This window comes from Callorhinus ursinus, unplaced genomic scaffold (genome assembly GCF_003265705.2).
Source record: "Callorhinus ursinus isolate GAN/ISIS: 27379988/994484 unplaced genomic scaffold, GSC_fseal_2.0 scaffold18, whole genome shotgun sequence".
In the NCBI taxonomy this organism is placed as follows: Eukaryota; Metazoa; Chordata; class Mammalia; order Carnivora; family Otariidae; genus Callorhinus; species Callorhinus ursinus.
In genome coordinates, this window is record NW_027397080.1 from 23,187,463 (window position 1) to 23,202,763 (window position 15,301).

Genomic DNA, 15,301 nt, shown 5'->3' on the forward strand with positions numbered 1-15,301 from the left:
AGGAGGGAACTAGGTGTGCCAGGCACTGTGCCAGGAGCTTTACCTTCTGTGATCTTCCTGACAACCCTCAGAGCTGGGACTATGGTCCCACTATGCAGATGGGACTCAGAGGCTAAAAGATTTAACAGATTCACGGAAACAGTAAAAATGGGGATGATAATGATAACCCTTGCTCATGGAGGATTTACTATTTGCCAGGCACTATGTTTAGGCACTTTGCTCATAAGATTTTATTTAAGCCCTCATGTGATTCTGTGAGGGTGATACTATATACTCATTTTCTGGTTGAAGTAATAGAGGCTGAGAAGCAAGGGAAACAGGCCAAGGTGCATGATGAATAAGAGGTGGACAAGAGTTTGAACCCACATCTGTTGGACGTGATAGTCTGCTCTTACTGCCCCATGTTGCAAGAAGCAGTAGTCCCACGAATGTCTTCTGTAGAGCACAGGCTTGGGTGTCAGCAGTTTAGAACTCCCATGCAAACCGTAAAGTGAATCCTAATGCAACAGCCCTTGGCAGCTAAGATGGGAAGTGCTGGCACAAAGAAAGGGGGCTTTTCTGATGGTGCGTGGCAGCCTGCAGGAAGAGAATAGCAGAAGAATCTCGGTCTTTACCCTCATTGGAAGCCACCTAAAGAGGTTTCCTTTCCATGCATCCTCCCTCTAGTGTCTGTGGATGGGCAGCCCTGTTCCCAAGCATCCCCAAGCTAGGGTGGGGGGTGGGTGGAACTCACCTTCCAGCATACCACTTGGGTTTCCCCTGCAGACAAACGAGAAGGGCCAGGTCGTGACCAAGACAGCGCTCCTGAAGCAGATGGAGGAGCTGATTGAGGAGCCGGGCCTCACCTGCTGCATCTGCAGGGAAGGGTACAAGTTCCAGGTAGAGTGCTTGGCCTGGGCAAGCCTGGGCGCTTGCGCCAGTGGTGGCCTTCTCCTGCTGGCCTTCCTCATTCTTAGGTGGGCTGGTGTTGAGGGGTGTGTCAGGGCCAGCTGTCATCTCTAAAGGGAGGGGAAGGCAGACTGCTCTGAACATTAGTTTTCACCACCACCACCACCCCCATCACCATCACTATCATCATCACCATCATCACCATCCTTGACATCACCATCACTGGATTCCTTCTATATACTAGTCCCAGTACCCAGAGCTTTCTGTAATTTTGTTTCTAAAGCTACAGGACCCCAAATTATGGATGGGAAAACAAGGGTCACATGGCAGAGCCAGAATTTTAGCCCAGGCTTCTCTGACTCCAGACCTGGGGCTTTTAAAAATACACCATGCTGCTTCTAACCAGGATACCTGGGGGAAGGTCAGGACCTCTACCAAACTAGATTTATGACTGAAAGGAGCAGAGCAGCGAGTGACCCGTTTGTTCCCCTGAAGGCCTACAAGGCGTCCTCTCCACTTCCAGCTTGAATGCCCTGCTTAGCATCCACACTGCTGAAGGGCCACAAGCCTCGTAAGTCCTACTATGGCACTGGCTCCTGGGAGCAGCCTGATAAGTTTTGTAAAGCAAGTGACTTACCCAGAAGACACTTTATTCTTCCTTTTCAGATAAATAAAGCAGCAAAAAGAAAAGTGACAGTGTAGGCTTCCATTTCTGCTTTCCCATCTGCACAGCATCTGCTTTATTTTGGTTGCTCCCCACGTTCCTCATTTCCCTGGGGCTGTGCCCAGCCAAGTGCTTAACCAAGAGGTCGAGGTGCTGATCCACCACCCCCTGTCTGAGTGCATTCCTTCCCGGGAGGGGAGGCCCGCGGGTCTGCTCTCCTCTGCTTCGCCTCTTCCCAAAGCCTGCCTTGAGGTTCACCTCACCTTCTCCTTTTCTGGTGTCTTTGCAGCCCACAAAAGTCCTGGGCATTTATACCTTCACCAAGCGGGTAGCCTTGGAAGAGATGGAGAACAAGCCCCGGAAACAGCAGGGCTATAGCACTGTATCCCACTTCAACATCGTGCACTACGATTGCCACCTAGCTGCTGTCAGGTAGGCCTGGGCTCTTCCGTAGGCTGCTCCCTCAGGTGCTTCCGTCCAGGCCTGTGTCACTTCAGAGGAGGGGGCAGCTTGCCCAGGACCCTGTACTGGGAGGGGGTAGATGCCGACTGTGAGGGTTTCGTCTCGGGAGGAGGGTGTCCTGCCTTAAACCCAAGAGCCACTCGTGTCATATGACTAGGAAAATCCACTTGGCTTTTGGCCTAAGGCTGGAGAAAGCAACCTTGCTTCCCTGAAGCAGCGAAGCTGGCATTTACCATATTGTAATAGAGAGGGCTAAATCTCTCTGGAGTCAGGTGCATGGGCTGATGTCTTTCCTTAGTATTAGCAAACCCTTCTCCACCCCCATTCGTCCAGGTGCCCGGTTGCCAAATCAGTTCCAACAGTCACTTGTCCCTGCTCTCGTCCCAATCCAGGCTGGCTCGTGGCCGGGAAGAGTGGGAAAGTGCTGCCCTTCAGAACGCCAACACTAAGTGCAATGGGCTCCTTCCAGTCTGGGGGCCCCATGTCCCTGAATCAGCTTTTGCCACCTGCTTGGCAAGGTGAGTGTTGAGTGGTGTGCAGGGCAGAAAAGGGGGGGTTGCCAGGAGAAGGGGGGTATCAGTGGTCAGCTCGGTCTAGAGGCCTGTCACTGTCCTTGGGAACCCTGGTCTCTGCGTGCTGTCAGGGAAGCTGCATCTGGAAGAGGGAGGAATTCGGCTGCGAGAAACCAGCACCCTCATGTCTGGTGCATCATGTGGAACTTCTGGTTATTCGCTCCCCCTTCTCCCTTGTTGACCTTAGAGCATAAGACACAGGACGCTGTGTCCTCAAAGTCAACATTTCCCAGATTTCTCTTCTGCAGTGTGTTGCCTCAGGTTTAAATAACACAAATAGCTCAGTGGCATGGGGAATATCAGGCTCCTTTCAAGCATCCCTCGTCCTCAAATCCAGAGTAGAGTTGCTAAAGCTTTGATGAGGTCCCCACTCTTACCGGCGCTTTGGGGAGTGGTGCCCCACGCTGTGTCCTATTAGAAGGCTCAGGGATGGGACACCTGGGTGGCTCAGTCGGTTAAGCATCTGCCTTCGGCTCAGGTCATGATCCCAGGGTCCTGGGATCGAGTCCTACATCAGGCTCCCTGCTCAGCGGGGAGCCTGCTTCTCCCTCTGCCTGCCACTCCCCCTGCTTGTGTGCTTCTCCCTCCCTCTTTCTTTCTGACAAATAAATAAATAAAATCTTAAAAAAAAAAGGCTCAGGGATGGAAAGGTACCTGGCAGTAATAATGATGGACAATATACTGAGATGCTTAGCATGTGCTGTTACTACACACATTCTGCGGATGAAGAAGTTAAGGCACAGAGAGGTCAAGTAAATTACCTGAGGTCGCACAGTCAGGCAGAGCCCAGACTAATGGTGGCATATATTGATGTAGAAAAATACCTTTCATTTGGAGGTTGAAGAAAAGGTTCTTACGGATAGATCACTTTGTTAGAATGAATACCTTCCACATTTTTTGTTCCAAGATGTACTTCTGGATTTGGCCATGATACATTCTATGACATTTGTTTATCAGGAAGTGGGCCTCCCCAAAACTGGCAAGTTCTCCTCAGAGCTTGGAGAGCATCTTGTTCCATCCCAGCAGAAATGGAAATGTTCCCTGTTCCCATCTTCCTGCAGGCGCCCATGGCGGTCCTCAGCTCAGCCCTGCATTCCTCTGTCTGCCTGTGGGGCCTTTGCCGCCATCGGGCCATGCCAGCCGAGGGGGCTCTGCCTTCCAAGCCGGCTGTCCCTAGGGAACTTGCTTTGCTCACGGCCTTTGTTCTCCTGCTCCCCAGGCACAACACTTACCTCCAGGAATGTACGGGCCAGCGGGAGCCCACGTACCAGCTCAACATCCACGACATGAAGCTGCTCTTCCTGCGCTTTGCCATGGAGCAGTCATTCAGCGCTGACACTGGCGGGGGCGGCCGGGAGAGCAACATCCACCTGATCCCGTACATCATTCACACTGTGCTTTATGTCCTGAACACGTCAGTATCTCAGCCCCGCTGGGCAGCGTCCGGCCGGCCCTCCTGTGCCCCTGTGCCCCTCTGCCCAACATGGTCTCAGTTTTCTCATGTCTGCCCGCGTTTGTTCGAGAACATAGGGCTGACCTAAGATAGCCTTTGCTGAAGCACGCATGTTCATCAGCGGCTTTTTGGAGTCCCCCAGAATAAGGTGATAAAGGTGACTTCCTTTCCAGAACAGTTCCATCCCCCGCCATGGGCAGCCGAAGGCTGTGTCCTTGGACTGACTCTCAGCCCAGAGGGGAGCGGGAAATGGTCAAGGCCAGACCACCAAAGGACTTCCTTAGCTTCCACTGCAACATAGCCTCCATTCCTCGCGGAACTTGGTGCTCTTGGATGGGGGAGGCCGTGGGTCAGAGCTGCACACAGTCACTGTCAAGCACACAAGGTGAACGGGAGAGGGTTTCACAGCCAGGGGCTGCGGCAGAACCAGGGACCCTTCTCATAAATGGAGGCCCGGACTTGCCATCTCTATTTCCTCTCTAGTGAACAGTCCTTCTGGCAAGTTGAGGGGCAGGGAGTGTTGAATATTATCTGAGAAAGTCAGCTGATAGCCAGGAGGAGAGGGCTTGTATTTTTATCTATTTTAACGTCCCACATGGAGTAGTTACGCTGATAACGGAAAGTATAATTTTAAACATTTAGGGTAGAGAATAGTATTTATTCATTTCGGCCCAGATTTATAAAAGTGAATTAGGAGATTTAATATACTTAAGCTCTTGGTTTGCACAGTTCTGTGCTTTAGGCCCTGTTTTCCCACAAGAGTCTGACACCTGCGTTGGGCAGGGAACAGGCCAGCTGTTGAAAGGCCGTGCGCAGTCCGCCTGAGGCCGCTGCAGGCGGGTGAGGCAGCAGGACAATCTGTCTCTTGTCCTTTCTGGTCTGCTGTCTTCAATAGTGTTGTTTTCCCCTTCCCTCCCATTTCCCGGGGAGATAGAAGGCTGACCTCCAGACCGCGCCCTCATTGTTAAAAAGGTGCTTGGGCAGGTCTCTGTCAGTGTGTGACTCATCTGCTAAGCTGTGGAGACTGTCAGAAGAAACACCCACATTGTTGACAGCACCAGTGTTCCCACTGTCCAGACCGCTGCAGGCCTGAGCGGTGCTAATTACCGGTGTTTGTGGGGCCTTTGACAGAGCCCTTGGCTTTGTGGAGACCTGTCTCTTGGCAGCTGTGAGGCAGAGCGGACTGTTCCACTCCAGGGGAAACGCAGCCCCGCAGAGGCAGCAGAAGAGAGCCAGCGACTTCAGGTGGCCCTGGGTTTCTCAGGTTCCCGGTACTAGTAACTCCTGCTCGAGTCCCTTGGTCAGGGTGGGAGTCCGATGTGCCGTGGCTGTCTCGGTCAGTTAGAAGCTGACCTGGAAGCTTCATGGGAGGCACTGTTGACGAGCCACCGGCCGCTCCCTTAGCTGGTCGCTTCACTGTGGTGTGAGTGTGGTTACAGCAGGGCCTGGGTGGCACATTTGGTCCATGGGCAGGTAGGTCACACTGTGAACTGGAGCAGAGTTGGGTATGTGCTACAGTGGCAGAGCACTTCTGACTCCCAGTTCTGGAAAGTCAAGTTGGGAATGTCCCATCTGGGCCATCTGTGTCCGTTCTTCAGGAGCAGAAGGAAGCAAGGTGTCCTTACACTGTTCCCTCCTACGGTCCAGTGTCTGCCAATGCTGTCTGCAGGCCTGGGGACTTCCATTCCCGTGGCTACTGGGGTCCTGTTTTCTTCTCCTTTCCCCTGGAGTGGAACAGTCCGCTCTGCCTCACAGCTGCCAAGAGACAGGTCTCCACAAAGGTCTCCACAAATCCTCCACCCCACAGGATGAGGATAGGGCATCAAGGGCCCTTGTTGTGAGAGCACCATTTAGGCTATAGGGTCCAGGAGTATGTGATCAGGAAGGTCTCCAGTGGTGTCCTTGCGCCGTTCCAGTGGCCACTTGCTGAAGCTGGTGGCCGGGGTTTGGGGGGCGGGGGGCGTTCACGGGGATTGAGAATGCGGAGGCCCAGCTCGGCATCTAGGCTGCCGGGGTTCGAAGCCCAGTTCTTCCACTCCCCACTGTGTGACTTTGGGCAAATTCCTCTTCTCTGTTGTTTCCCCTTCTGTGGAATCGGGGTAGTACTTCTGTCTTAGGGCCGTTGTCAGGGTTAGGTGAGATGATCCATTTCGTGCTCCCAGAGTGGTGCCTGGTAGTGAGGCTTGTGATCATATCCTCACACTTCAGGCAAGAGGGAGAACAGGGAGCCATGCTTGCCCGGAAGTAGCTGTTGTAACGGAGGAGGGGACGCAGACACATAGGGAAACACAGAAACAGAGTGCCCAGAGAGGGGACCGCTGTGGACGTAGCGCAGACAACCTAGCTGTGAGGACTGCGTGGGCCAAGCGAGAACACGGGCTGGCTTGCAGAGTCAGAATCTGGGCTCACTTTGGCCCCCTCACTTACAGACCTGCTGGCTTTGGGAAGGTCACTGCACTTCTCTGGGCATCGGCTATCATGGTAAAAAGGTGCCAGCTGTCACCTTCTAGAGTTGTGAGGACACTCTGATGGAGTATTTGTGAGTGTGCCCGCCATCTGCAGGGGGCTCAAGAGCCAGCAAGTTGTCAGAACTGAATCGGGGGTGGGGTGGGGGCAGGGAAAATGCCACCAAGAAGGGCTTGGAAGGGGAGCTGCAGCCCTCGGGGGGGGGGGGGGGGGGTAGTCAAGGGTGGGTGGTCGTGCTCTATGATCCGAGCGTCCCAGAAGCTTAAAAGATGAGAAATTGACCAAATCTCCTTCCCTCTTGCTGTTGGTGCCTTGCTTCTACCCTGGTTTCATCATGACCCTTTTGTTCCAGAACCCGAGCAACTTCCCGAGAAGAGAAGAACCTCCAGGGCTTTCTGGAGCAGCCCAAGGAGAAGTGGGTGGAGAGTGCCTTTGAAGTGGATGGGCCCCACTATTTCACAGTCCTGGCCCTCCACATCCTGCCCCCCGAGAAGTGGAGAGCCACACGTGTGGAAATCCTGCGGAGGCTGCTGGTGACCTCTCAGGCCCGGGCAGTGGCTCCAGGGGGGGCCACCAGGTCAGTCTCTGCCTCAGAGGGTACCATCTTCCAGGCTGCCTAGTGTCTGCTTTGTGTATTCCCCTTGTGTGCTAAGAGAGGGCCTGCTCGCTCAACTCAGTCCCTTCTGTCCCTTCTCACCTCAAGTCTGCCCTGCTGAGAGGCTGGGCCCAATGGCTGGCAGGTGCCTGGCTACCTCTGGGTGTCGTGTTAAGCCACTAGAAAGGTAGAGCCAGGCTTCAGTGTGTGGAAGATTTCAGAGAAGCAGCCAGCCAGGCACAGGGCAAGACTACTGATGAGGAGAATTAGGGCCAGGAGGGAGCTAGGGCAGGTAACTGGGTTTTACCAGTCCTGCTGGGCTGGCCATTACCTGGGAAGGCTTCCGCATGGCTGCACTGGGGACTTTCTCTTCTGATCACGAAAAGCTCATTATCTCGCTCCTTGGTCACATTCTTATCCCGTCTGCCCCATGTTCCATGAGCCTTTCTTCTGTTCGTGTGGACATGTCCCAAAGAAGGAACGACATTTCAGGAGGGAAGGAAGGGTCTTTGTTTTCATGACCTTGTGCTGTGATTTGGGTCAGATGGGCGGCATCTTGAGAGAAACAACTATAAACAACAGGAAGCCCTTTGAGATGACCGCAGATTTCCACACATTGCATGGACTCCATGGGCATGACTCTAGGCTCATGGTGGCCCTGCACAGTCTCTGCCTGTCCTGGGCTCCAGAGTAGGCTGTAGGTTTTTCACTTCCCCGGAGTGGAAGATCTGTGTTCGTCTGTCTGCTTTTGCTAGGATCTGAGGGAACATTTCCACATTTGCAGGCCAACAAGGGAGCAGAGGAGGAGCTTTCCAGCCCTGACAATGACGGACCAAGGGGGCACAGACCAAGGGGGAAAAGCTGTGTGCCTGGACTGGCACACCTGGTACTTTCAAGTCTACCAGCTCTGATTTACCCTGTCTTGCTGGTCCCAGGCAGGGCTCTGCTGTTGAGTCCGGCTAGTACCAGCTGCTTTGTGTCAAGGAGGAGGGGGCGAGTCTTGTCAGCTTCCTGCCTCACCCGTGCCCCAATTCTGGACCTATCCCCTTCCAGTGTTTCCCAGAGTCCAAGGCATTCATGCTGAACTAGCTGCTAGAAATCAAAAGTTAGATCTGGAAGATACCAGGTTGTTGATAAGGCAGGCTCAGCCTGTCTCCGTGGCACAGAAAGTGGCTGTTTGCGGGGCACTGGCTCTCAGTGGCAGGTGTGAAATCTGAAGGCACGGGAGCTCTTCTGCTTTCAGCGGGGAGACCAGAACATGGCACAGTCCCAGGCAGTTCAGGAGAAGCCCGTGGGGTCACAGCTGAAGCAGGAACACCGGTGTGGGCTTCGCTCCTGAGCTGCTGTTTTCTCTGTGGTGGTTTAGTCACCTCTGCTAATTAGCCTGAAATAATAAGTTGGGCAGGTCACTCACGATTCCTGCTTACCACAGCACAGCAGCCACCAAACCTGGCGAGGGGTGGAGGCCCGAGCAGGGAAGGGGCTGGGCGTGAGCCCCGTATTTGGGACACCCTCCAAGGAGAGACTGTGCTGGAGGGACACTCAGAGGGCGTCATCCTGGCGGTTGGGCAGTGTCCCTGGCAGGAGACTGTCCTGAGTCCATGATGGGGTGGGAGGCAGTAGCCGATACAAAATCTAGGGATTTGCACAAGAGAATCTGACCTTTTGCATCTCTTACACTGAAGAAGGGTTTCTCTGCCAGGAACTTGCCAATAGTTAGGCCTGGGACTTTCTAGGCTTCCATCAGAGCCTTATCTGGCGTCTTGTGTGCCTCCCTTACCCCCAGGCCTGCCTAAGGCTGCAGAGTCCCCACGAAGGGCCGTGGAAAGAGTGGGTGCTTTGGAGGACACTGGGGTGCAGGGAGGGAACAGGAAGAATATTGTAGCAAACCATTATCTCAGTTATTGTTTTACTTTATTTTTGTTTAATGAATTTATATTTATTGGATGTAGGGGTGGCCCATTCCCTGTTCAGCAGTCCCTTTGCTTGAGGCCCATACAGGATAGTTTTGGCTTCTCTCTGCCTGTTTTACTTTGCTGGTTCTTTCGTATATACACTTTAATACTAAATTTTAGTTCCTTTAGTTACGGGCTTTGTTCCAGTGTGTTGTAAGATACAGGATTTCCACGACAAGGTTTCATCTAGTCTTTACTTATTGCAGATGTGAGGGCAGTGTGCAAATAAAACCTCTTGTAAGAGATCTTGGGTGGTAGAAACAATCCTAGGACGGATCTTTCACTGCCGGTGCAGAGAGGGGTCTGGGCTGTCTATTTCACAGTGGCTTTCCCACCGTGATTTAGGGTCATCGCTCCTCACGCCAGCAGTGTCTGCCAAGAGGGGACGGTGTCACAGGCTGCCCCCGGCGTTCCAAGGGCCTGCTTGCCTCTCATCCTGCACTGAATCACTGGGTTAAGTGGAGATGGTCCTGGACAGAGGCAGAGGGGTGTGGTGGCAGCTCTAGGATTACCCAGGATTTAGGAGGTGTTGGTTGCACCCTCCATCCTAGATAGTACTCTTGCTCAGCAACAGTCTCTCCCCCTCCAGCTCGCTGTCTTTCTAACACAGCCACTGGTTGCCAAATTCCTGTGTTTGGCTGGCTTGAGTCTGCTGACTGTTTGTGAAAATTCTCCTGGGGGGAAATGTCCAGACTGAGGGAGAACCCTGTTTCCCGCTTCGTTTATGAGGTCCCAGCGAGTCCAAGGGCTTGTGTGGGGGCTGAACACAGGAACACACAGGACTCCTTGGCGTGTCCTCAGGGCAGTGGTCTTGGGTTGCCACGTGCACCTTATGTCCACCTGGCTCTGATTCACCCGTACGAAGGATGAGTATTTCATGGATCATTGTCCAGGCTTCAGAGGTTCTTGCCCATAGCTGCTTTTTTCTGACAAGATAGGCAGGTGGCGGGAAGGGAGTGGCACACAGATTAATGTGACTCTGGCCTTGGTACCGTCCTGCTCTGCTCTGTCCTCGTGCGTGTCGGTCCAGGGTCTTCATGGGCATGCAATCGGATTTTCTTTTCCAGGCTGACAGACAAGGCAGTGAAGGACTATTCTGCCTACCGCTCTTCCCTTCTCTTTTGGGCCCTCGTCGATCTCATTTACAACATGTTTAAGGTAAGGAAGCCACTGGAAGCTCGGCTGGTTTCTGTGAGCATGTGAAAGTTCTGTTCTCCTGGCGCTGAGCCTGCTCTGAGGCCGCTCACTGGGAACGAGCCACCTCCCGTGGAAGAGATCTACACGCCGGCTTACAGCATTCCGTGTGTGGTGTATGTCTGTAGCCAAGGCCGCTCCTCTCATCTGGCCTCAGGCCTCCTGCAGGCCCACCTCCCTCCGAGGCCCCCTCCTTGTTGGCTCTTGTCCCCTGTCTCTGGGTAACCTGCATTGCCTCGTGTGAGTGTGACTCAACGCCAGCCCGGCTCACAGGAGGGACACTGCCCTCTGCCTTGACAGAACCCCAGGGTGTCGGGGTGGTTCCTTTTACGGTCTGAATGGGACCGCTCAGTTGAAGCATGGTGAGAGTGTGCCTTTCCTGGGGAAATGCAGATGTGACCTGTGCAGGAAGGAAGAGTGGTCACTTGTAGCTTGGAGGTCACGTCACATGGTGCATCATAAAGGGGCTGCAAGAGGAATGACACAAGACTCTTGTTCCTAGAAGCAAAACACGTCCTCCAGGGAAACTTTGATGTGGGGGGAGGGAGGAGGGCTGCTTTTTGGCATCAACAAAGCCTGACTGACTTGAAGCATTAAGTAATCCAGCCCCGGGCCTATCTCCTGTTGGTTCTTGTAGAAGGTGCCTACCAGTAACACGGAGGGAGGCTGGTCCTGCTCTCTAGCGGAATACATCCGCCACAATGACATGCCCATCTATGAAGCTGCTGACAAAGCCCTGAAGACCTTCCAGGAGGAGTTCATGCCAGTGGAGACCTTCTCGGAGTTCCTCGATGCGGCTGGTCAGTGTCAGGGTTTTATCTCTCAAAGATCTTGTCCAGCAGAACCCATGTGATCTTAGTGGGGCGGGTCTTAGCTTTCATCTTCACAGCAGCAGACACACGAGCAGGGTCTGGGAGAGAGGTGTAAGCAGCAGGCCCCTGGTAGTAAGCACAGCAGCTGGGACATGTGGGGACTTCCTGCACCCCAGGCCCTGTGCTGCTCACGTGTTTGAGGCGGGTACTCTGGTTACCCCCACTTCACAGCTGGGGTAACTGAGGCTGTGGAGATTAGATGTTTACTGTGGGGGCATACCTGAGAAATGGGTAGAGCCTCTTTTAAATTCCTGAATTTTTATGATAGTTCAGAGAATTCACGTGCAGCTGACCTGCCTTTTTCCTGCCTCTTGGGGACTGAGACTTTTTATGTCACAGCTACCCTGGGGAAATGGGGAAGAGTTCAACTCTGATTCTAAAAATAAGTGGTAAATATGAAAACAGAGCAAAGAGCATCTTGGACACCCTTGGACAGTCCCTCATCCCACAGCTGGTGAGAAGGAAGTTCCTAGTTCTCTCCCGGCGACAGATGCTGTGTACAACAAACTGGTCATCCTCCTTGCAAACATGTTAGAGTTTGTTCGCATCTCATCAGCAAGCCCCGCTGACAGCCGGGGAGGTGGTTGGGAAAACGTACGCAGGTTACAAACGTGGGGGCCCCGTCAGGCTGTGGGCGCCGGTGCATCAGAGCCTGGTTGCTGCCGGCCTGGGGGGTGGGGAGGGGGGCGGTGCCAGAGCCAAGGCCAAGCGGACAGGACCTGTCCCACTCCTGCTTTTTGTGAAGGGTAAAGAAGCCAGAAAAAAAATCTCCTCAGATCCCGCTGTCAAGAGAAAGCCTCCACTAGCATTTTCCCCATCTGCTGTCCCCTGGGAACCCTACCCTCAGAGGTCTGAAGCGATGCTCCTTGGGAATTCCGCTTTCCTCCCAGCTCAGTGCCACCTGACGGAGTTCCCCACGTGCGCTAGGACTTCCAGTTTGGCCATGCTTTCAGGTGGCCTCGGTGGAAGCTGAGCAGGTCATGGGCCTGCGTTGGCTCTGCTCAGCTCAGTGTCTTAACTGTTAGCCTTGGCGCTTCTCCCCAGGAATGGTCCCTGCCTAAGAGCAGGTGGCCCGTGTACGTATGTCCTCGGTGCCGCGCTCTGCCTGTCACCAGGGCTCTGGGGGTGTCTGAACCTGGGCTATGAGTGGGAACAGAAGAGTCTGATTAAGAGAGGAAGAGGTGTCAGGGGAGGAAGGTGTCCATCTCGGTTCGGGGCTTCCCGGCCGCCCTGCAGCTGGTGGTAGCGCCCCTGGCCTGAACCCGGGGAGAGCGGGAGCCTGACGGGCGGGGAGCCTCTGTGGCTTCACTCCAGGGTCCGGTTTTTACAGCATGATTTTATTACTTTGTTTAAACTGGTAGAAAATTTAAGAACATCAGACACACCCTATTCAAATGCAAGGGCAAAAACACCTTCCAAAGCCAGCGCGGGGTGATGGGCGCAGCCTTCCCTCCACTGGCGCGGATGCTGGGGGAAGACTCAGAGCGGATGGCACCAGGCCTTGGGCTTAACCACTCGCGGCTGTGAGGTGGGAGCGCCCTGCTTGGTGAGGGAGGGGCGGGGCCACAGCGGCCACTGAGCTCCTTCCGTGCACTGGCACGTTCACTTACGGGGCCTCATTTAATCCCCACAGTGATCGAACCAGGACTTGTTCCTGTCCCCATTCGATAGTTGCAGAAGCAGAGTCCTGAGCTTTGACAGCTCACTGGAGGCCCTGGGACTAGTGGTTGGAATGAAGCCCAGCTGAGCCCAGGGGCCTGGTACCCTGCTCTCTTCCTTCCAGCCCTTGGGGCCACTGGTATTAGCTTTTCCTTGGCCCTGGCTCCTCCAAGAATAGGCTGAATGCCGTGGACTGCCCCCTCAGAAGACCCCTCCACTTCGCACTCAGTGTCAGCGGACTGGAGGCCCCCCCTTGCGGTGGTCCATGGACCTGGGTTAGGACCTCTGCCCCAGGCGGCTGTAGGGTCTGTCTCTGCCATGTTAACGCCTTTAAACACCCAGTGGCGCCCAGTTCTGGAATGCAGCTAACTCTCTGACAGAACGAGAGTGCTTGCTCGGTGACTGTCTCCCCAGGGGGCGGCCGTGTCAGAGCTTGTCGGGGCATACCATGTTCTCTGTGCAGATGGGGCAGCCGTGACTCAGTGGGGCTGGGGGCCTTGCATGCCCGTGCCTAAAGGACCTCTGCCCGCCTCTGTTTTCCAGGGCTGTTGTCAGAAGTCACCGATCCCGAGAGCTTCCTGAAGGACCTGTTGAACTCAATCCCCTGAACAGCACACAGAAGCTGCCGTTGGCAGAGACTGAAGCTAGCTTGCCTTCCATCCTCCGTGTTCTTCCCTCCTGTGCGTTGACTCCCCCCACATGGGACGCTGCCGCATCACTCCTCTCCCCCCCATGTCTTCTTGGAGTGGCTTGGGGTTTTTAGGCTTCCTGTTTTATCTTGTGTGTGTGGTGCACTAGCTATGAAGTTGTCTGTAACCCAAGCCACAGAAGGACCTGTACATACCTAGGAGCCACGAGCTGTCCTGGCCGACTCAACACAAGTGTGCACATCTTGAGAAATAAACGAATGACTGAGTACACATTGAAAGAGAAGGTGTTGCCTGCTGCTTAAACCCACCCTTGGTGCCCCTGGCCAGACGCTGTCCTTGACTGTCTTTGGCTGCGCGGCCCTTTCTGGCGCAAGCACAGGAAGACTGACGTATCCGAGTCGCCGTTCTTGTCGGTACCAGATGGAGCCCGTTTGCTCTCGGCCGGCAAGCTGGGGCAATGCGTTTGAGGAGCTTGAGCTTTCCTAAAACAGGCCCCTTGGCCTCTCTTAGTTTTTTGGCCTTAAGAGCTGGAACCCAAAGACTCGCAGAGCCGACGACCGCGGTCCTCGGCCAGAGGCGGGTGCGGCCGAGTGAGGGCGCCTGGCGTTCCTGCTCACTGTGTGTCAGACAGCCTTTGGCGACTTTGCTTCAGGGTCGGCGTGTTAGGAGAGGGCCTGGGGCCGTCTGAGCCCTGGAATAGCAAGTAGCTGCCCTTTCCTGAGCCGCCCTCTGCCGGGCTCCAGAGAGAGAGAGAACGTGTGTGCGTGTTCCTGTGTGTGCGTGTGCGCACGCTTCCAGTCTTCCCAGCGGCCCTGCAGGAAAGGGCCTGGGGTCAGGCGTCGCCGGTGGGTCTGTTCCCCGCACCACGGTGGCAGCTGCCTTTGGGGGCCTTGGGGCCCCCTTTCCCGTGCTTGTGGGCGGCGGCCCTGTGGCTAGTGAGGCAGCAAGACCCGCAAAAGCCTCTCCCCAGATTCTAGGGCAAGGCTGCGCCAGACGTGGCCTCACGGGGAGGAGGAGCTTGCTCGTGGCCATCTTTTGTTCCCTGCGCGCCGCTCTGCCGATTGCTTCTCCAAAGACGCCAGCTCTGTCTCAATGCCCAGCTTGTGTGGCTCGTTCCTCAGGCCGGACTGTCTGGGACAGGAGGTCCCTCTGGGCCCCTTTAGAAGACCTGCACGTCCAGGAGGCCTCAGGGTCCCTCCCTCAGAGCCCCTGACCGGACGGCCACAGGCAGGCGGAAGTGTCTTGCTTGGGCCTTGGCCAGAGAGACAAAAGGCGATTGGTGGCAAGAGCCCAGCTGGTGCCCCCGCAGGCGAGAGCGTGTGTGCCCAAGTGCACAAGTGCACATCAGTGTTGGGGCTGGGCGAGGGGCTTTGTGGGGCACCCACGGGTTCTGGGGAGGGGCTCTCCCTCCTTTGCTCAGATGCTGGCTCGACCGCCTCGTGTGTCTCCACAGCCTCACGCGTAAGGTGGGACCATCGGCAGCTGCGGGGATCCGTGGGCTTCTCTGCCATGTAGCAAAGAAATGGCTGCTCTTACGAATGAATTCATTTTCAGTCTACCTGATTTTGCCTTTTTCTTTAGCAAAGTTCCAGGTCTCAGCTGAGGTCCAAGTGTGTCTAGTGGAGGAGGATGAAGGACCTTGGTCTCAGGGACACGGGCTTCTCACACTGACCCGCCGCAAGCTCATGCCCTCTCTTGCCCCTTGCCTCCCACTAGCTGGTGGTCTCCCAAGGGCCTGTTCCCGGTACATGCTCGTGTGCAGGATTGCTGTTCCGTAACATCCCAGCGGGGAGCGACTGGAACGGCTTCATCGGGGACAGCAAAGCCAGAAGGGAGAGCGGGGCAAGGGGCCCATGTAGACGGTCGGGATG

The 15,301-nt window shown here is 55.0% G+C and overlaps 1 protein-coding gene across 8 annotated transcripts in view; it reads left to right on the forward strand.

The window, feature by feature from the left end:
• The window catches only part of UBR4 (ubiquitin protein ligase E3 component n-recognin 4), a 131,264-nt gene extending 116,276 nt beyond the window's left edge, over positions 1 to 14,988 (forward strand). For all 8 annotated transcript variants that reach the window (XM_073903273.1, XM_073903272.1, XM_073903275.1 and 5 more), the window contains 8 exons: positions 766 to 879; positions 1,842 to 1,984; positions 2,407 to 2,532; positions 3,806 to 4,000; positions 6,858 to 7,082; positions 10,123 to 10,213; positions 10,887 to 11,049; positions 13,324 to 14,988. In XM_073903273.1, the coding sequence (XP_073759374.1) occupies positions 766 to 879; positions 1,842 to 1,984; positions 2,407 to 2,532; positions 3,806 to 4,000; positions 6,858 to 7,082; positions 10,123 to 10,213; positions 10,887 to 11,049; positions 13,324 to 13,388 (1,122 nt within the window). In that variant the 3' untranslated portion in view covers positions 13,389 to 14,988. The remainder of the gene's footprint in view (positions 1 to 765; positions 880 to 1,841; positions 1,985 to 2,406; positions 2,533 to 3,805; positions 4,001 to 6,857; positions 7,083 to 10,122; positions 10,214 to 10,886; positions 11,050 to 13,323) is intronic.
• Positions 14,989 to 15,301: the final 313 nt, after the last annotated feature.